This window comes from Arachis ipaensis, chromosome B5, assembly GCF_059453495.1.
Source record: "Arachis ipaensis isolate K30076 ecotype BB chromosome B5, ASM5945349v1, whole genome shotgun sequence".
NCBI classification, from domain to species: Eukaryota; Viridiplantae; Streptophyta; class Magnoliopsida; order Fabales; family Fabaceae; genus Arachis; species Arachis ipaensis.
The window spans coordinates 126,526,007-126,548,281 of NC_142440.1; the positions used below are offsets into that span (position 1 = coordinate 126,526,007).

At 36.7% G+C, this 22,275-nt stretch overlaps 1 protein-coding gene across 1 annotated transcript in view; it reads right to left on the reverse strand.

Moving 5' to 3' along the window:
• Positions 1-3,626: 3,626 nt before the first annotated feature.
• LOC148565705 (uncharacterized) overlaps positions 3,627-22,275 on the reverse strand; it is a 32,865-nt gene continuing 14,216 nt past the window's right edge. The window contains exon 2 of the mRNA XM_088487217.1: positions 3,627-3,662. Within this exon, the coding sequence (XP_088343343.1) occupies positions 3,627-3,662 (36 nt within the window). The remainder of the gene's footprint in view (positions 3,663-22,275) is intronic.

The window sequence follows — 22,275 nt, forward strand, 5'->3', positions numbered from 1 at the left end:
CTTGCCATAGTTTTTGCATTTGATAAGTTTAGGTCATACCTCATTGGATCTAAAGTCATTGTTTTCACTGACCATGCAGCTCTTAAATATTTGCTGACCAAGCAAGAGTCCAAGCCTAGATTGATAAGATGGATCTTGTTACTCCAAGAGTTCAACACTGAAATTAAGGATAGAAGTAGAGCAGAGAACAATGTGGCTGACTACCTATCAAGGATCCCACATGAAGAGAATGAAGCACATAGCCCTGGGGTAAATGAGAGCTTTCCGAATGAACAATTGATGATTATTCAAGAGACTCCATGCTTCGCAGATATATCCAATTTCAAAGCCATTAGAGAGTTACCTTCCAACATCAACAAGCACTTGAGAAGGAAGCTCATCAATGATGCCAAGCACTACATTTGGGATTATCCTTACCTCTTCAAGAAATGTGCTGATGGTATCCTAAGAAGTTGCATCTCTCATGAGGAAGGACAAGAGGTCCTTTGGCATTGCCATGAATCTATCTATGGAGGACATTTTAGTGGAGAAAGGACTGCAGCCAAGGTGTTGCAATGTGGATTCGTTTGGCCCACAATATTCAAAGATGCAAAGGAGTTTGTGACAAGGTGCAATGAATGTCAAAGAGCTGGAAACCTACCCAAGAAGAATGAAATGCCACAAAGATTCATCATAGAGTTGGAGTTATTTGATGTTTGGGGAATTGATTTTATGGGACCATTCCCACCTTCATACTCAAACAGTTACATATTGGTGGCTGTGGACTATGTGTCAAAATGGGTAGAGGCCATAGCTACTTCAACAAATGATAACAAAGTAGTGATTAATTTCTTGAGAAAGAACATATTTAGCCGGTTTGGGGTTCCAAGAGCTCTCATAAGTGATGGGAAAACTTATTTTTGCAACAAGCAACTTGAGACACTCCTCCTAAAATATGGTGTCAAGCACAAGGTAGCAACCTCATACCACCCACAAACCAATGGTCAAGCTGAAATTTCAAATAGAGAGCTCAAGAGAATCCTTGAGAAGACTATTGGAAACTCAAGAAAAGATTAGTCCACGAAGCTAAATGATGCATTGTGGGCTTATAGAACAGCTTTTAAGACACCCATTGGCATGTCTCCATACCAATTGGTGTTTAGAAAGGCTTGCCATCTACCAGTGGAGCTTGAACATAGAGCATTTTAGGCTCTAAAGATGTTGAACTTTGATAATCAAGCTGCTGGGGAAAGAAGATTGCTACAGCTCAATGAGTTAGATGAATTCAGATCTCAAGCATATGAAAATGTCAAGATTTACAAGGAGAAAACAAAGAAATGACATGATCAAAAGCTGACAAAAAGAGAGTTTGTAGAAGGTCAAAAAGTGCTATTGTACAACTCAAGGCTCAAGTTTTTCCCAGAAAAGTTGAAGTCAAGATAGTCTAGACCATTTACAGTCATCAAGGCTTCTCCTTATGGTCATGTGGAACTTATAGATGACAAAACACAGAGGACTTTCACTGTCAATGGCCACAGGCTTAAGCACTAGTTGGGGGACTCGTTGGATGAGCAAAGGGTGAACTATAACCTCAGCTGAAGAGGAAAGATCGTCAAGTTAATGACGTTAAAGAAGTGCTAGTTGGGAGGCACCCGAACACTCATATCCTTTCAATTTCATGCTTTCTAGAGTAGTTTATGTTTAGTCACCTAGATTGTTTAATTTTCAGTTTCATTTGCTAGTTAATTAGTTGATAGTGTCCTTAATTTAAGTTTTAAAAAGTTTTAGCATGCTAAAAGTGCAACCTTGGTTGCCACAATATAGGATGTTAATTAGGTTGAGAAACTAGCTAAAAAGCTAAGTTTGGTGTGGCCACCAACCCACTTACTTTGAGCTTACATGACAAAACTGAATTGATTTTAAGAGTAAGCCCAAAACTAAGTTTGGTATGGCCACCGCCAAGAGAGATCCACACGTGCAATCAACATTCAGCCCAATTAATTTATATCCTAATGCATATGGTATATTGGTGGGATGAATGAAAGGGATAATTAATTGTGTACATATGAGATGGAAGTGGAAGAGTATGAAGGACTTAAATTTATTCTACTCATAATGTATACAATAAAGTCCAATCATGAGACCAAAATAACTATATGCAATGAATCTAAGTTTGGTGTCCAAGAGACACCCATTAAATATAATTTAACAAGAGGAATTTGAAGTAATTTTTAATCACTAATGAGGGTTGTAACTGAATTTTCAGGAAGAAGTAGGGCCCACGTGACATTGATCACTCATCAAGTCAAGGAGTCAAAGTATACTTCACACTTTGGAACTCAGAAAAAAACCTGAGAAAAGCTGAAGAGATAGGGTTAGTGCCTTTCTCCACGCTGGGCGCCACTCCCAAGTGGGAAAACATTCAATTTTGCTATCAATTCCCACCTTTCAGATATCTCCTCTCACACCTATATAATGCACTCACCCAACCCTCTTCTTTACATTTCAAACTCCTCTCATCCGACACCTTTACTCTCCTATCTCTCCTTCTTGGCTTCCTTTCTTTTTTACCTTCTTTCTATCCTTCTTTCTTTCTTTATTCTTGCTTCCTTGATTGGGACAATCAAGTCCTAAATTTGGTGTTGGATTAAACCTTTGATTTGCTTTCCTTCTTTCCTTTCTCCATCCGTTCATCACTCTTTCAAACCCTTTCATCACAACCAAATGGCACCACCAAAAGTCACCACTTCAAAGAAAAGAAAGACTAAGGAAGCTGGCTCTGGCTCATCAAGCTACAATGAGTTCAAGTTCTTCTCACTCTTCCACCAAAATCAGTTTTATGGGTGGGTGAGTGAGAGGCAAATAATCCCTGAAGTTGGCTTCTAACTTGGGAAAGATGAGCATAGGAAGATCAATGTAGAAATCAACAATAGAAGCTGGGCTATCCTTTGCAACCCACCAAAGAAAGTGGTGGAGAGCCTAGTAAGGGAATTTTATGCCAATGCTATCCCTCAACCTGGGCAGAAGTATGACTACCAAAGTTATGTGAGGGAGAAGAGCGTTGATTATAGCCCTGAAAACTTGGAGAGGATGCTAGAGGTGAGGCGAACAAGCTCTACCCGGAGCTATGAAGAAAGGGTGAAGCAACTTGATCCTGGATTTGATGAGATTCTGAACAAGATTTGTGTCCTCAATATCCAGTGGATTAATTGCAAGGATGGAAGGCCAAATCAACTAAGGAGAAGAGACTTGTGCCCTCAAGCTAAAGGGTGGCTGGACTTTGTGAGGAGATCCCTCAACCCTACCTCCAACACTTCGGAGGTTACTTTGGAAAGAGTTGTACTAATCTACAACATCATGAAAGGGAAAAACATCAATATGAGGGAGATGATAGCCAACAATATTCATAGGGTGTTGAAGAGCACCAAGAATAGCACAAGATTTGCATTCCCAAGCATCATTCAAAGGCTTTGTGATGGGACTGGAGTGGAGAAGGTAATTGATGAGACCTTGGTTGAGCAGGACAAACCAATCACAGCCAAAAAGATGAAAAAGGTGGTGGCCATTAACCCACTACAAAAAGCAAGGGAGTAGAGAGCTCATGTGCCAAGACCAAAAGGGCCACCACAACAAGAAGAAGTTTATGTTCAAGCACCATTTCCACAATTCCCTAAAGATTTCAACTGGGAGAAAATGCAAGGAGATATTCACCAAATGCAAGGAGACATCAACCATTTGATAGAAGATGTAAGTCAACTAAGGGAGCAGCAGAAACAATGGGACCAAATGCAAGAAAGTATCCAGCAACTCCAATGGAGTATGGAGTACATGAGGAGCAACAAGGTCAATTCTACTGGGGAGAGATGCAAGGTAGCCTCAACAAAATCATGGAGTAAAATCAAGTGCAACAGAGGAACCTTGCTGAATTTAGGCATCTTTATGAGGCTAGAACCACTTCAAGGAGGCAGTATGATATAAACACACAAGCGAAGCTGAATCACTTGTGTAATGCTATGGCCACTAATGCGTGAGCATCTTTCCTATCTTTTCCTAGTGAATTTGCATTTAAATTGTTGAGTTAAATCAAGAATTAATTATCTTTTAGCCAATATGGATGCTACTTTAAGTCTTGTGCAATTCTGTTTATTTTAGGTAGCATTCAGCTGAATTTGATGGAGCTTCTGCAGAAGAAGAGATGAAGGCGAATGATGCTGTCAATCCTGACCTCTCTGCACTCAAACCTAAATAACTCGAGCTACAAAGGTCCAATGGACGTGATTCCAGTGGCGTTAGAAAGCTAACTTCCAGAGCTTTCCAACGATATATAATAGTCCATACTTCTTCTCTGAACTCGCTGCCAAGGCTGCGCCTAACTTGAGATTTCTCAAGTTAGGCGCAAGACACAACAACAATACGCGAGATTGGTCCTGCCCACTTCAAGTTAGGCGCACTAAAGCCCAAGTTAGGCACACTAAAGCCCAAGTTAGGCTCAGCTTCACTCAACTAAACTCCAATTCATGCTGCCAAGCCCAAGTTAGGCGTGGATCCTAGTGAAGCCAAGTGGTCCCCATCCATCAATTGAAGATTTGTTGATTGCTATAATTAATTCTAATTTAAATTCAAATTTTAAAAATAGGAAAAGATATTATTTTAGTTTTAAAGATAGATTTTAAATTTATTAGGATTAGTTATAAAAGGGGGAAACTTTCCTTCCCTAGGGGATTCAGATCCATCAGATTGGAACTCAGTACATTTTACCTGAATCCTTATTTTCTCCTTTCTATGAGCAACTAAACCTCCATTGTTAAGGTTAGGAGCTCTATCTATTGTATGGATTGATTTTATTGTTTCTCTATTTTAATTCATGTCTTGATTTATATTTAAGAATTTTTTTCGTTCTTTATCTTATGAATTTGGGTGGAACGGAAGTATGACCCTCTTTCTATTTGAGTTCTTGTATAACTTGGAAAAGCTCTTTACTTGAACAACAGCTTGAAAACAAATTCTCCTAAATTTTAATTATCTGGATTTAACGGGATACGTGACATATAATCCTTTTATTTTTGGGTAATTAGAGTTTTTATAGCATATAAACTGGAATTTGATCATCACCCTCTAATTGGAATTATTTGACTAAGGAATTAGCTGTTGATGAATTTTAGAGGAGACTATGAATGTCTAAGGAATTAGGGTCTAGTCACATGTAGTTTGCCATGAATTAAATCTTGCATGATTAAAATAGTTAATAAGAAAAGTCAATCCGGAAAATAGATAACTCTGAAACCTTAACTATCTTCTCCATATTTTTTCCAAAGTATTTACTTGCCTTTCTTAAATATTCTTTATATTGTTTAATGTCTTTTATATTGCATCTCAATACCATTTTTTTGTTTGTCTAACTAAGCCTATCGAACACTATTGTTGCTTAATCCATCAATCCTCGTGGGATCGACTCTTACTCACGTAAGGTATTACTTGGTACGACCCGGTGCACTTACCGGTTAATCTGTGGTTAGAAAATCCGCACCAAATTTTTGGCGCCGTTGCCGGGGATTGATAATGATTAACAACTATTCGTTGTTTGATTGTTTAGAATAGATAATTTTTACTTTAATTAGATTTTTTTTTATTTTTTAATTGTTCTTCTTTTGTCTTTCTTTATTTCGGTTCACCCCTCTCCTACCCCGTTTTTCTTTTTATTTCTTTTACTTTCGTTTCTTTTTTTTTTCTCTTTCCGTTTTGTTTTCTTTTTTATTTTTTTCTTCTTTCTTTTGTTCTTTTACTTGTACCCCCTCCCCTAATTGTTTCGTTCATGTCCTTTGCCCCCTGTCCCCTGTTTTCTTTTTTTTTTTACTTTCTTTTAATTTTTTATTTAAATCTCGTCCGATCGTTAATTTTTTATTTTATTTTCATTTTTTTATTTTTATTTTTGTTTTGTTTTATTTTTTTATTATTTTTTTATTTTCTATATTTTATTAGTTTTATTTTATTTTTGTCTTTAAAAAAAATTAAATAAATAAATAGCACTAGTATTTTTCCATAATTCTGAAATTAAGTTTGGTGTCACCTACTTAATTTCATTTTAATTTTTTTGTTTATTTTTTCTGTTAATTTTCAAAAAATTTTGTCTAATTTCAATTATCATTTTCAAAAATTTTCTGTTTTATTTATTTAGTATTTCTATCTTATTATTTTACACAGGTTACCTCACTAGGAATTCTCTACACTCTAACGTAGAGATTTCCATCTTTTCTTGTTTTTTGTTTGTTTATGTGCAGGAACAGAGACAAGGAACATCTCTTAGACTTTGATCCTGAACCTGAAAGAACTTTCAGGCGGCGTTTGCAACAAGCAAGACTTTACAAGGCTACAGAGTCCACTATGGATAATAATAATGCTGTTAATGCCAATGTGGTAAATTCAAATGGGGATGATCAACAAAGGAGAGTGCTTGACTCTTATTCTGCCCCTACTACGGATCTCTATGGAAAAAGCATTGTGGTGCCTCCTATAGCTGCAAACAACTTTGAGTTGAAGCTGCAATTGGTCACCTTGGTGCAACAAAATTGCCAATATCATGGACTTCCTCATGAAGATCCAAATCAGTTTATATCTGATTTTCTGCAGATATGTGATACTGTGAAGACAAATGGAGTGAACCCAGAGGTGTACAGACTCATGCTCTTCCCGTTTGCTCTGAGGGATAAAGCAAAGCTATGGCTAGATTCCCAACCAAAGGAGAGTCTGAATACTTGGAAAAAGGTTGTTACAGAGTTTCTCACTAATTTTTTCCCACCAAAGAAGCTGACTAAGCTTAGATTGGAGGTTTAGACCTTCAGGAAGAAGGAGGGTGAAACTCTTTATAAAGCTTGGGAGAGATACAAGCTACTGACTAGGCAATGCCCTCCGGACATATTCTCCAAATGGACCCAACTAGATATCTTTTATGAAGGCTTGGGTGAGATGTCCAAGATGAGCTTAGATGCTTCTACAGGTGGTTCATTGCACAAGAAGAAGACACCAGAGGAGACTATTGAGCTAATTGAATTGGTTGCTAGCGACCAATATTTATACTCATCTAACAGGAATCCTGTGAACTCTGAGACCTCTCAGAAGAGAGGCGTGCTGGAAGTAGAAGCTGTTAATGCTCTTCTTGCTCAGAACAAGCTTATGTCTCAGCAAATAAATCTACTTACTCAGCAGATGGGTGGCATGCAAGTCTCAGCTATCAACACCCAAAATCCACCTCAAGAGGCCTCCTATAACATGGCAGGTAATTTTGTGCAAAATAATAATTATGATTATACTTAATCCCCTTCTGAACAGGTCAATTACATGGGGAGTGCTCCTAGAAATCCCAATAATGATCCCTATTCTCAAACCTACAATCATGGGTGGAGAAATCACCCAAATTTTGGGTGGAGAGACCAACCTCAGAGACCTCAGAACTTCAACAATAATTCTCAGGGCGGCTTCCAACAGAACAATTATAATAACCGCCAATTTCAGTCTCAGCAGCAACAATCACTTCAGCAGGCAAACTCTAAATCCCAAGAAGATTCTAATTGGGAGATGATGAAGAGTTTTGTGCAGGAAACCAGAGCATCAATCAAGAATTTGGAGATTCAGATGGGTCAAATAGCCACAATAGTTAATGAAATTGATCAGAGGACCACTAATAGCCTTCCTGGTAACACAATTCCAAATCCAAGAGAGGAATGTAAGGCTATCACCTTGATAAATGGACAAGTGGCAAGTATGGAAGCACAAGTTAGTGAGGAGCCCGTTGAAAAAAAAGCTCCAAAGAAGAAGAAGGAAGAAGTAGAGCATGTCCCTCCAAAGCGTGCAGACAACCCATTCCCAGACTCTCTTGACACTATCCTATATTGTTAAAGGCTCCTGAGTACAAGCCTAAAATGCCATATCCTCAGAGACTTCAAAAGGAGACCAAGGACAAGCAGTTTTCAAAGTTCTTGGAAGTTTTCAGAAAGTTGCAAATCAATATTCCTTTTGCTGAGGTTTTGGAGCAAATGCCTCTCTATGTCAAGTTCATGAAGGAGCTGTTGTCAAAGAAGAAGCCTTTAAAGGGAGATGAGACAGTGGTCCTGACTAAAAAATGCAGTGCCATCATTTAGAATAACTTGCTAAGGAAGATGCCAGATCCAGGGAGCTTTCAAATTCTATGCACCATTGGGAGCACAACCTTTGAGAAAGCCTTATGTGATCTGGGGGCAAGCATAAATCTAATGCCCTTATCTGTGATGAAGAAGCTGCAAATCCAAGAGGCACAACCCACAAAGATAGCATTACAGATGGCAGACAAATCCATGAAGCCTGCATACAGATTGGTGGAGAATATTTTGGTCAAAGTGGGTAAGTCCTTCCTCCCAGCAGATTTTGTGATTCTTGACATAGGGGAGGATGAGAATGCCTCTATAATTCTAGGAAGACCATTCCTAGCCACTAGAAGAGCTCTGATTGATGTAGAAGTGGGTGAATTAGTGCTTAGAGTGCATGATGAGCAACTAGTCTTTCATGTCTTCAAAGATGTACATTCAACAAGTGAAGAAGAGAGGTGCATGCAGACTGAGCTTATTGATCCAAACCTTCAAGAACCCCCTGATGATGCACAGCAGAAATTGCAGCTCAAACCTTCTTTGGTGACAATCAATAAAATTCCTCCTGACATCAAACCTAAGTTTGGTGTTGGGAATGCATCATCCACCAAAGAGGAGGTTCCCAAAAAGAAGAAAATACCCAGGGGATGGAGAAACAAGAAGATCCCCACTGAAGGTTTCTCCCCAGGAATGAAGGTGGTGTTGACTAAGAATTCAGTGTGGATCTATACAGTAAACAGAATCCTTTCTCTGGAGCATATTAAGCTAATTTATGGAGACACAGGAAAGAAGTTCAAAGTAAGGGGTGAAGAGCTGAGCCCCTATGATCCTCCTCCTTAGAGGAGCTGACCGTCAAGCTAGTGACGTTAAAAAAGCGCTTCTCGGGAGGCAACCCGATAATTTTGTATCCTTAGTACTTTTCGTAGTAGTAGTTTTCTTACTTAAATTTTTATTGAGTTTTTACTGTTTCTCTGATCATGCAGCTATTTTATCACAGGAATCGGACACCTCAGTTCTTCTTTGCTTGAGGACAAGCAAACCTTTAAGTTTGGTGTTGACGCTTCGCTTAAGGGTTTTCTGTTTATTTTTAATGGCACCAAAGGGAGGCAAATCATCTTCACGGAGGAACACAACCTGAAGAATAAAACAACCACTAGGATAACTAAGGTGGTTTAGTTCCTTTCATTTTTTATTCCTTCCCATTTTTACTATGTTATGTTTCGGTTTCCTGCTACTTTATTTGGTTTATTGCATGATCCTTTATTAGTAAATTCATAGGTTCTAGTTTAATTTTCTGTTAAGTGCTTTAATTATGAAAGATGTCTCATGTATTGTCCACTGAACTTGAAATAAAAAAGAAATAAGAACAGATGTAGTACATGAGAATTTGAGTTTAATTTTAAGAGTAGTCTCATTTACTTAGATGTGGTGGCAATACTTTTTATTTTCTGAATGAATGCTTGAACAGTGTATATTTTTTATAGTGAATTTTATGAATGTTAAAATTGTTGGCTCTTGAAAGAATGATGAAAAAAAGAGAAATGTTATTGATAATCTGAAAAATCATAAAATTGATTCTTGAAGCAAGAAAAAGCAGTGAAAAACACAAAGCTTGCGAGAAAAAAATTAAAAAAAGAAAAAAAAGAAAAAGAAAGGCAAGCAGAAAAAGCCAATAATCCTTTAAACTAAAAGGCAAATGGTAAAAAGGATCCAAGGCTTTGAGCATTAATGGATAGAAGAGCCCAAAGGAATAAAATCCTGGCCTAAGCGGCTAAATCAAGCTGTCCTTAACCATGTGCTTGTGGTGTGAAGGTGTCAAGTGAAAAGCTTGAGACTGAGCGGTTAAAGTCATGGTCCAAAGCAAAACGAATGTGCTTAAGAACTCTGGGCACCTCTAACTGGGGACTCTAGCAAAGCTGAGTCACAATCTGAAAAGGTTCACCTAGTTATGTGTCTGTGGCATTTATGTATCCGATGGTAATACTGGAAAACAAAATGCTTAGGGTCACGGCCAAGACTCATAAAGTAGATGTGTTCAAGAATCAACATACTGAAATAGGAGAATCAATAACACTATCTGAATTCTGAGTTCCTATGGATGCCAATCATTCTGAACTTCAAAGGATAAAGTGAGATGCCAAAACTATTCAGGATTGCAGTTGTAAACCCCACTATAAGAAGAGACATGAGCTTAATCGAACTCTTATTCTCATGCAAATTCACATCCTAAGCTTATATTAGTTTTGGTTGCTTGAGGACAAGCAACAATTCAAGTTTGGTGTTGTGATGCGTGAGCATCTTTCCTATCTTTTCCTAGTGAATTTGCATTTAAATTGTTGAGTTTAATCAAGAATTAATTATCTTTTAGCCACTATAGATGCTACTTTGAGTCTTGTGCAATTCTGTTTATTTTAGGTAGCATTCAGCTGGATTTGATGGAGTTTCTGCAGAAGAAGAGATGAAGGCGAATGATGTTGTCAACTCTGACCTCTCTGTACTCAAACCTAAATAACTCGAGCTAAAAAGGTCCAATGGATGTGATTCCAGTAGCGTTTGAAAGCTAACTTCCAGAGCTTTCCAACGATATATAATAGTTCATACTTCTTCTCTGAACTCGCTGCCAAGGCTGCGCCTAACTTGAGATTTCTCAAGTTAGGCGCAAGACACAACAACAATACGCGAGATTGGTCCTGCCCACTTCAAGTTAGGCGCACTAAAGCCCAAGTTAGGCGCACTAAAGCCCAAGTTAGGTGCAGCTTCACTCAACCAAACTCTAATTCATGCTGCCAAGCCCAAGTTAGGCGTGGATCCTAGTGAAGCCAAGTGGTCCTCATCCATCAATTAAAGATTTGCTGATTGCTATAATTAATTCTAATTTAAATTCAAATTTTAAAAATAGAAAAAGATATTATTTTAGTTTTAAAGATAGATTTTAAATTTATTAAGATTAGTTATAAAAGGGGAAAACTTTCCTTCCCTAGGGGATTCAGATCCATCAGATTGGAACTCAGTATATTTTACCTGAATCCTTATTTTCTCCTTTCTATGAGCAACTAAACCTCCATTGTTAAGGTTAGGAGCTCTATCTATTGTATGGATTGATTTTATTGTTTCTCTATTTTAATTCATGTCTTGATTTATATTTAAGAATTATTTTCGTTCTTTATCTTATGAATTTGGGTGGAACGGAAGTATGACCCTCTTTCTATTTGAGTTCTTGTATAACTTGGAAAAGCTCTTTACTTGAACAACAGCTTGAAAACAAATTCTCCTAAATTTTAATTATCTGGATTTAACGGGATACGTGACATATAATTCTTTTATTCTTGGGTAATTAGAGTTTTTGTGGTATATAAACTGGAATTTGATCATCACCCTCTAATTGGAATTAATTGACTAAGGAATTGGCTGTTGATGAATTTTAGAGGAGACTAAGAAGGTCTAAGGAATTAGGGTCTAGTCACATGTAGTTTGCCATGAATTAAATCTTGCATGATTAAAATAGTTAATAAGAAAAGTCAATCCGGAAAATAGATAACTCTGAAGCCTTAACTATCTTCTCCATATTTTTTCCAAAGTATTTACTTGCCTTTCTTCAATATTCTTTATATTGTTTAATGTCTTTTATAGTGCATCTCAATACCATTTTTTTGTTTGTCTAACTAAGCCTATCGAACATTATTGTTGCTTAATCCATCAATCCTCGTGGGATCGACCCTTACTCACGTAAGGTATTACTTGGTACGACCCGGTGCACTTGCCGGTTAATCTGTAGTTAGAAAATCCACACCAGCCACCTTGAACCCCAGTTATCCAACATTCATGCAAGGTATGGAAAAGCTGAGTGCTAGGCAAGAAGAGATATTAGCCAAGCACAAAAAGGATGAAAGAACTTATATGAGGAGGCTATACTTTTGGAAGCCAAGAAACACCCCTGCACAAGAAGGAGCATCCAAGAAGAAGGATGGTGATGAGTCCTCCTTAAAGAAAAAGGATAAAGGGAAAGGGCATATGTATTGAAGTTGCTCAAAGAATACAAGGTTGTTGAGTCCCATGGTTAAAAATTTTATTTTTGAATTTCTGTTTTGTAGTTTATTTGATATGTTGGTTATTGTTTAGTTTTCCTATGATTTAGAGTCCTTTTATGAGTCCTTTGAGTTTCTGTTTTCAATTGAGAAAGAAAATGCTTTTGTTTGTTAAGTCTTCATTTACATCAATAAAAGTAGTTGTCCTCTTATCATGCATTCTTGCAAGTTGCTTCATTTTGAAACCTAAATCAATTCAATAGATTTTGTGTGCATTGAGTTAATTCTTTGCTTATCCCTATACGTTATTACCCTTGCGTGGAATTTTATTGTCTATTTTCACCAAACCAATAGGATACATAGATAGATATATAGATATAGATAATATATAATATACTCACATGCATATAGATGGTTGCATCCAATAAGTTAGTTGCCCCTTTTGATCATTTTCCTTGTTGGTTTAGCATGAGGACATGCTATTGTTTAAGTGTGGGGAAATTGATGAGTCCATATTTGATGATATATTTTGACTCAATTTGGATAGATTCTAGCACATGAACTCACACTTAAGCACCAAAATAGCATACTTTTGTGTTTGATCCCCAATTTGGACTTAAATGTGAAAACATACAATTTTGTGCTTGAAATGAGCAGTTTAATTCCACTTTTATTCTATTTGATGCCATGACATGTTTGTTGAGTGATCTCAGGTCAATTAGACACGAATGGATAGGCAAAAGTGGAAGAAAGCATGTACAAGGAAAAAAACATAAAGAAAATAAGGAAAAGCACACAGAGCGAAGTGTGTGTGCGCACAGCCCTGCATGCGTGCGCACAAGCGAGGATTTCCATGTGTGCGTACGCACAGGTCAATTTTCAGGCGAGTGTGCGGATGCACGCATATGTGCGTCCGCACAGGTCCCTGCACGTGATTGCATTAATGAAACACGTGCTGCGCGAATTCTGAGGCCTCTTGGCCCATTTTAGAAGGCTGGAAGGCTAAAATAGAAGGCTATATAAAGGGGATATCAACACATTTGAAAAGGGGGGAGGACTTAGATTTTATTTTTTATAGTTTCATATAGTAGGAGTAGGAGTAGTGTAGCTTTGCTCTCTTAGGGTTTAATTTCCATTTCCATTGTAGCATTTTATAGCAAGCTTTGATCTTTGATTTTGCTTCTCTATTGTAAGTACTCTCAATTTTCTCTTTAATTATAGCACATTTACTTTCATTTGCCTTGGTTCAAGTTACTTTGTTTATAATTGCAATTTTGAGTTTCTTGAAGTTTTGATTGATGAATTTAATGTTTCACGCTTTCTTTATGTTTGTTTGGATGTTTATTGTTGGTATTGTTGATAGTTGGTTATAGTTTGTTAATTTTCCTTGCAATTTTCCATGTTTTACTTTTATGTATACAAGGTGTTTGTGAAAATGCCAACTTTAGAATTTGAGTAGATTTTCCCACCTTGGCTTGTGGTTTGAATTCCTAGGATACTAGAGTCATAATGTCCGACATTTAGTGGTAATTCTTGGGTAGTTAGTTGACTCTTGTTTCCATTGATGCTAGCTTTTTATCAACTAGTTTGGTAAGTTAGCTAGGACTTATGGATTAAGGTCAATTATGCTTGCTTGACTTACTCCTCGATGGTTGGGGTTGACTAGGCGAGATTGACTCATCATAATTACCATAATTGTGGTTATGGCAATGATAGGATTCCTTGGATCCTCATTCCCAAGTCAAGGCTCTTTATTGCATTTGTAGCATTTTCATTAGTTTTGACCTTACCTTCTCTTTACTTGCATTAACTACAATTTTGATCATTGTTTAGTTCCTTTATTGCTTAGTTCTTTTAATCTTTTGTTCTTTGATTGCAAAATCCCTTTTCCTCACAACTGAAAGAGAAACATTTTCAATTGCATCCTAGGGAGAACGACCCGAGGTTGAAAGACTCTCGGTTTAGATTAGAAATTATAAACTTTGATCGAGCATTACTTGTTAGTTGAGAACTATACTTGCAACGAGGTTATTTTTCCTTTACCGAGAAGGAATTCTTAATCGACGATTTTGCTCGCATCAAGTTTTTGGTGCCGTTGCCGGAGAACTAGCGTCATGAGTGTTATAGTTTTGGTTGTTGTAAATATATGAATAGTGTGAATAGATGCTTTTTGGTTGCTTGTTTGCTTTTGTTGGTAATTAGGATTTTGTTTATTTTGTTAATTGATGTCTTTAGTTGTTATTTTCTATTTCCTCTATGAGTTATTACCCTCTTGGTTCAGAGTTTGGTTGTGATCATATACCTATGATCTATACCCCCTACATAACCCTCAATCATCATATTTTCAAACACCACACCACCACCATCATCCAACTTCTTACATACCACCTCTAGACACCTACCAACATGAGTCACCTCCCACATATATTACTCTTCTCCCAAACTATGAACCCTCTTTTTTACCACAATATGAAGCTTTCCCACCCTTGGCCCATGACCATCAAAACCTTCAAGCCTTTCTTCAAGTGCAAGAAGGATTTCAAAGGACTCAAGGGCAATTCATGGCTACCATAGCCGAGGCGGTTAACCGTTTAACTCTTCTATGCTCATCCGATCAAGACACTCCTCTCGGAGGATGTGAGGGAACAATTGAAGGGTGTAGTGAAGAGGAGAGTGATGACAGAACTTTTGCGTGGTCTAGAAATTTACGGATAAATCCTCGTTGCAAGTATAGTTTCTAAACCTTCAAAAGTCCTTTCATACAAACGTTTTTGGTTGTCACAAGTAACAAACCCCTTTGAAATTGATAACCGAGTATTCAAACCTCGGGTCATCTTCTCAAGGAATTGCAGGGAAGTATGTTCTTATTATTGGTTATGAAGATTGTAAATTAGGGGTTTTGGAAGTTTGGGCAATGCACACAGATATATTTTCGAGCAATAAAAATAAATAAATAACTGTAAAATAAACTCTTGGCAAGGTATGAGAACCGGAAATCCTGTCCTTGTTATCCTTATCAGATGTGATGAGAATTGGATTTTAATTCCACTTAGTTAAGTCAAGTGGACTAATTAGCTTGATCCTCAAGTCCTAGTCAACTCCTGTGGAGAGACTAGTGTTAGAGCAATCCTAGCTAAAGCAAAATCTGCCAATTTCAACCACTCCTAAGTTTGACAACTCAAGTGTTACCAATTACCTAACCAAAGCCAAAAGGGAGAAAATATCTAATTTAAATTAAAAGCAATCTTAAACAGAGCATCAATATAAATAAAGCAAAGCAATCTTAAATCTGGAATACCTCAAATAATATCAATTAAGAAAATCATAACATGAATGTAGCATAAGCCAGATAGGCAACATAACTAATATAAGCATTAAAGTATCTGAACGTAAGAGATAAATATAAAGTAAAAGAACGTTGAACCTGAGATTGAGAGTCACTCCTAAAACTAAGAGAAATCCTAAATCCTAATCCTAAGAGAGAAGAGAGAACCTCTCTCTCTCTAAAAACTACATCTACTTCTAAAATTATGAATTATGAGAGCCTCCCTTATGAATGGATGCAGTCCTCCACTTTATACCCTCTAATCTGTGTTTTCTGGGCTGCAAACTGGGTCAGAAACAGTCCAGAATTCGCTGGTTTCGAATTTTGCCACGCTGGATTTCTGTCACTGCAATGCGGCCGCATGGATCATGCGGTCGCGTCGCCTAGCGTCAAGGAACTATAACATATTATATATCAAATCGAATCCCCGGACGTTAGCTTTCCAACGCAACTGGAACCGCGTCATTTGGACCTCTGTAGCTAAAGTTATAGCCATTTGAGTGCAGAGAGGTCAGGCTGGACAGCTTAGCAATTTCTCCAACTTCTTGCATTCCTTCCACTTTTGCATGCTTTCTTCCCATCCTCCAAGCCATTCCTGCCTTATAATATCTGAAAACAATTAACACACATATCAAAGCATCTAATGGTAATAATAGAGGATTAATAATAAGCAATTATAAGATCAAAGAAGCATGTTTTCAATCGTAGCACAAAATCAGGAAGGAAATATAAAACCATGCAAATATTATGAATAAGTGGGTAAAGAGTTGATGAAATCCACTCAATTGAGCACAAGATAAACCATAAAATAGTGGTTTATCAACCTCCCTACACTTAAACACTAGCATGTCCTCATGCTAAGCTCAAGAGAAACTATAAAGATGAAGAGGAATGGTAGATTAATATGAAATGCAACCTATCTATGCAACTACATGCTAAGATGTTTCTACCTACTTGGTTAAAGATAAACAAATCTTTTTAAGAACAAATATGAACTGGATTTCACTAATTCAAATCATGAAAATGAAGTACAAACAAACTTGCAAGAAGAAAATAGCTCATGAAAGCAGGGAACAAGGAATTGAGCATCGAACCCTCACTGGTAGTGTATACACTCTAATCACTCAAGTATTTAAGGTTCGATTCTCTCAATTCTCTACTAACCTTGCTTTCTAAGGCTTGCTCTTCATCTAACAATCAACATAAATTTAATGCACAAATACACAAATCAAGAGGTCTTTTAAGGGTTGTAATGGGGTTAGGGTCAAGGTAGGATTGTATTTGGTCAAGTGGACTAAAATCTGAATCCTTAATTAACTTAAACTTTTCCCACCTAACTTAAACAATCCATGTAATCATAATACAACATCTAACCATCCATTAACCATGTTTTCTACATATTCATGCATTCTAATTTCAAGTACAACTCATATGTATTGCTTTTACCATATATTTTGGGGTATTTTTGTCCCCTTTTACTTATTTGCTCTTTTTCTTTTCTTTTTCTCTCTTTTTTTTATATATATATATTTTTTTTCTCAATGCATATGATTAATTTATTGAATGCATGAATCATGTTCTAAACATTTGTTTCCAAAAGATATATAATACCCAATTCTTAAACCAATTGTTTCCAAACCACTTTTCCCCACACTTAATTCATGAGCACTCTCACTAGTCTAAGCTAATCAAGGATTCAAATTAAGGACATTATTGTTTTCCGCTTAGAGTTAATGATGTGCTAAAGTAAAGAACAAAGGGGTATAATAGGCTCAAATTGGTTTGCAAGGGATAATGAAGGGTAAAGGCCATATGGGTATGTAAGCTCAGTGAAACAAAGGCCTCAATCATATAAGTGCATGCATACATCAAACCATGGAAATATAGAATTAAGCAAGACAAAGATCACAATTTTAGAGAGAAAAACACACAAAAAAAATAAAATATTGGTTGATAAAATGCAACCAATTCAAATAGGCTCAAAATGTCACAAGTTTTGTGTGTTCAAGCTCTAAACCATGTTCCAATATAATATTTCTTCAAACAAGTGTAACAAAAAATTTTATTCAAATTAGTGAAATGCTCTAAAAGGTTTCTTGAAAAAGAAAATATTACTTCAACCAGGTGGTAAAATATGCACAAAAATCAAACAAACATGCGAATGCAACAACTAACAAGGAAAATAAAACATTGGTGTTTGAGAAGGAAATACTAACCCACGGAGATCGGTATCGACCTTCCCACACTTAAAGATTGCACCATCCTCGGTGCATGCTAAGATGTGCAAGTGGATGGGGGTTGTGGTTTCTCAGCTGGGCTCTTTTTTGTTCCTTTTCTTGCCGGCGGTTTGGGAGTAGCTTTCTCCTTTCCTTCCTTGGTGGCCATCCTGAAGAAGGGAAGAGAAAGTAAATTAAATTCAAATAGATATATAGCAAGGAAGAGAATGGAAGAGTGGTGATGGATGCACATTAGGATGTAATTGACATTAACACATGCTCTCGAGTACATGTGAAAAGCCAGCAATGAAAAATAGCCAGTGCATCGAAAGATAAGTGGATGCAAGGTGTTTATTGGCATGCCGGAAAAGGGCATGAGTAGCATAGACCAAGCATTACTTGTAATAAATTACCATGTTTGTATTGACAATTATATTCAATTAAAATAGTAAAGGGAGTTTATGAAAAGCAAGCATTAAGTAGTAGAATAACATAGAGAAGTGCATAATGCCATATGAGCTTTTTTACAAACACATAGCATGCATGGTGAAGAAGGTATAGAAAGTATTACAGTGAACATGCAAGCAATCCTTTAAAGAAGATAATAATAATTGTCAAACATATAATAAGGAATAATGACTCAAATAAAATTCTAACACCAATGAAAATAATGCAATGAATGAAAGTATACAAATAAATGAAATAAAATAGAATGGAAGTGAAAGAAAATAAGAAAGGAAGAAGAAAGAAATAAGAAAAGAGAAGAAAAATAAGGATTAGGGAAGAAAAGATAAGAAAATTGGCTGATCTGGATATTCTGTGTTCAATTACTCAATTCTATGTTCCTCTACCTCTTGTCATGCATTCTTGCAAGTTGCTTCATTTTGAAACCTAAATCAATTCAATAGATTTGGTGTGCATTGAGTTAATTCTTTGCTTAGCCCTATACGTTATTACCCTTGCGTGGAATTTTATTGTCTGTTTTCACCAAACCAATAGGATACATAGATAGATATATAGATATAGATAGTATATAATATACTCACATGCATATAGATGGTTGCATCCAATAAGTTGGTTGCCCCTTTTGATCATTTTCCTTGTTGGTTTAGCATGAGAACATGCTATTGTTTAAGTGTGGGGAAATTGATGAGTCCATATTTGATGATATATTTTGACTCAATTTGGATGGATTCTAGCACATGAACTCACACTTAAGTACCAAAATAGCATACTTTTGTGTTTGATCCCCAACTTGGACTTAAATGTGAAAACATACAATTTTGTGCCTGAAATGAGCAGTTTAATTCTACTTTTATTTCATTTGATGCCATGACATGTTTGTTGAGTGATCTCAGGTCAATTAGGCAAGAATGGGTAGGAAAAAGTGGAAGAAAGTATGTACAAGGGAGAAAACATGAAGAAAACAAGGAAAAGCACACACAGCGAAGTGTGCGTGCGCACAGCCCTGCGTGCGTGCGCACAAGCGAGGATTTCCACGTGTGCGTACGCACGAGCAGCTGTGCATATGCACAAGTCAATTTTCAGCCGAGTGTGTGGACGCACGCATATGTGAGTCCGCACAGGTCCCTGCACGTGATTGCATTAATGAAACACGTGCTGCGCGAATTCTGAGGCCTCTTGGCCCATTTTGGAAGGCTAGAAAGCTGAAATGGAAGGCTATATAAAAGGGATATCAACACATTTGAAAATGGGGGAGGACTTAGATTTTATTTTTCATAGTTTCATATAGTAGGAGTAGGAGTAGGAGTAGGAGTAGTGTAGCTTTGCTCTCTTAGGGTTTAATTTTCATTTTCATTGTAGTATTTTATAGCAAGCTTTGATCTTTGATTTTGCTTCTCTATTGTAAGTACTCTCAATTTCCTCTTTAATTATAGCACATTTACTTTCATTTGCCTTGGTTCAAGTTACTTTGTTTATAATTGCAATTTTGAGTTTCTTGAAGTTTTGATTGATGAATTTAATGTTTCACGCTTTCTTTATGTTTGTTTGGATGTTTATTGTTGGTATTGTTGATAGTTGGTTATAGTTTGTTAAATTTTCTTGCAATTTTCTATGTTTTACTTTTATGCACACAAGGTGTTTGTGAAAATGCCAACTTTAGAATTTGAGTAGATTTTCCCACCTTGGCTTGTAGTTTGAGTTCCTAGGATACTATAGTCATAATGTCCGACATTTAGTGGTAATTCTTGGGTAGTTAGTTGACTCTTGTTTCCATTGACGCTAGCTTTTTTATCAACTAATTTGGTAAGTTAGCTAGGACTTATGGATTAAGGTCAATTATGCTTGCTTGACTTACTCCTCGATGGTTAGGGTTGACTAGGCGAGATTGACTCATCATAATTACCATAGTTGTGGTTATGGCAATGATAGGAATCCTTGGATCCTCATTCCCAAGTCAAGGCTCTTTATTGCATTTGTAGCTTTTTCATTAGTTTTGACCTTACCTTCTCTTTACTTGCATTAACTACAATTTTGATAATTGTTTAGTTCCTTTATTGCTTAGTTCTTTTAATCTTTTGTTCTTTGATTACAAAACCCCTTTTCCTCACAACCGAAAGAGAAACACTTTCAATTGCATCCTAGGGAGAACGACCTGAGGTTGAAAGACTCTCGGTTTAGATTAGAAATTGTAAACTTTGATCGAGCATTACTTGTTGGTTGAGAACTATACTTGCAACGATGTTATTTCTCCTTTACCGAGAAGGAATTCTTAACCGACGATTTTGCTCGCATCAGCTGATGCGGTATTTTTATAACCACACTTACTAACCGGCAAGTGCACCGGGTCGTACCAAGTAATACCTTACGTGAGTAAGGGTCGATCCCACGAGGATTGATGGATTAACCAACAATAGCGTTTGATAGGATTAGTTAGACAGACAGAAAATAGTGTTGAGATGCAATATAAAAGACATTAAACAATATCAAAAATATTGAAGAAAGGCAAGTAATTAAGATGGGAATAATATATGGAGAAGATAGTTAAGGTTTCAGAGTTATCTATTTTTCCGGATTAACTTTTCTTACTAACTAATTTAATTATACAGGATTTAATTTATGGCAAACTGTATGTGACTAGACCCTAATTCCTTAGACCTTCCTAGTCTCCTCTAAAATTCATCAACAGCCAATTCCTTGGTCAATTAATTCCAATTAGAGGGTGATAATCAATTTCTAGTTTATATGCCACAAAAACTCTAATTACCCAAAAATAAAAAGATTATATGTCACGTATCCCGTTAAATCCAAATAATTAAAATTTAGGAGAAATTGTTTTCAAGTTGTTATTCAAGTAAAGAGCTTTTCCAAGTTTTACAGGAACTCAAATAGAAAGAGGGTCATACTTCCGTTCCACCCAAATTCATAAAATAAAGAGTAAAAACAATTCTTAAATTATAAATCCACACATAAATTAAAATAGTAAAAGCAATAAAATTAATCCATAGAAATAGACAGAGCTCCTAACCTTAACAGTGGAGGTTTAGTTGCTCATGGAAATAAGGATTCAGGTAAAAAAGTATCGTCCTCCAATCTGATGGCATCAGATCCCTTTTTATAACTAATCCTAATAAATTTAAAATCTAATATTTAAAATTAAACTTAAGATAATATTTTTTCCTAATTTAAGATTTGAATTTAAATTTGAATTAATTAACAGATCTTCAGTTGATGGGTGGGGACCACTTGTTCTGTCTATTCTGCAGCTTCTAATCTGTGTTTTCTGGGCTGAAAATTGAGTTAAAACAGCCCAGAAATTGCGCCCAGCGTTTTTCTGTATTTTCTGCACGTGGCGCATGTGACGCGTCCGCGTCGTCCACGCGTTCGCGTCATTTGTGCAGATTCCAGTCCACGCGTTCGCGTTAGGCACGCGATCGCGTCATTGCGATTTCCTCCATTCCGCGCGGTCGCGTGAGCCATGCGTCCGCGTCGGTATTCGCTGGTCATCTCCTTGGCTTCTTCTCTTTCTCTGCAGAAACTCCATCAAATTCCGCCAAATACTACCTAAAATAAACAGTATTGTACAAAACTCAAAATAGCATCCATAGTGGCTAAAATATAAATAATTCTTAATTAAATTCAACAATTTAGATGCAAATTCTCTAGGAAAAGATAGACAAGAAGCTCACGCATCACAACACCAAACTTAAACTGTTGCTTGTCCTTAAGCAACCAAAACTAATATAAGCTTAGGATGTGAATTTGCATGAGAATGAGAGTTCGATTAAGCCCATGTCTTCTCTTATAGTGGGATTTACAACTGCAATCCTGAACAGTTTTGGCATCTCACTTTATCCTTTGAAGTTCAGAATGATTGGCATCTGATGAGCGGATAATTTATACGCTTTTTGACATTGTTTTTAGTATGTTTTTAGTAGGATCTAGTTACTTTTAGGGATGTTTTCATTAGTTTTTATGTTAAATTCACATTTCTGGACTTTACTATGAGTTTGTGTATTTTCTGTGATTTCAGGTATTTTCTGGCTGAAATTGAGGGACTTGAGCAAAAATCAGATTCAGAGGTTGAAGAAGGACTACTGATGCTGTTGGATTCTGACCTCCCTGCACTCAAAGTGAATTTTCTGGAGCTA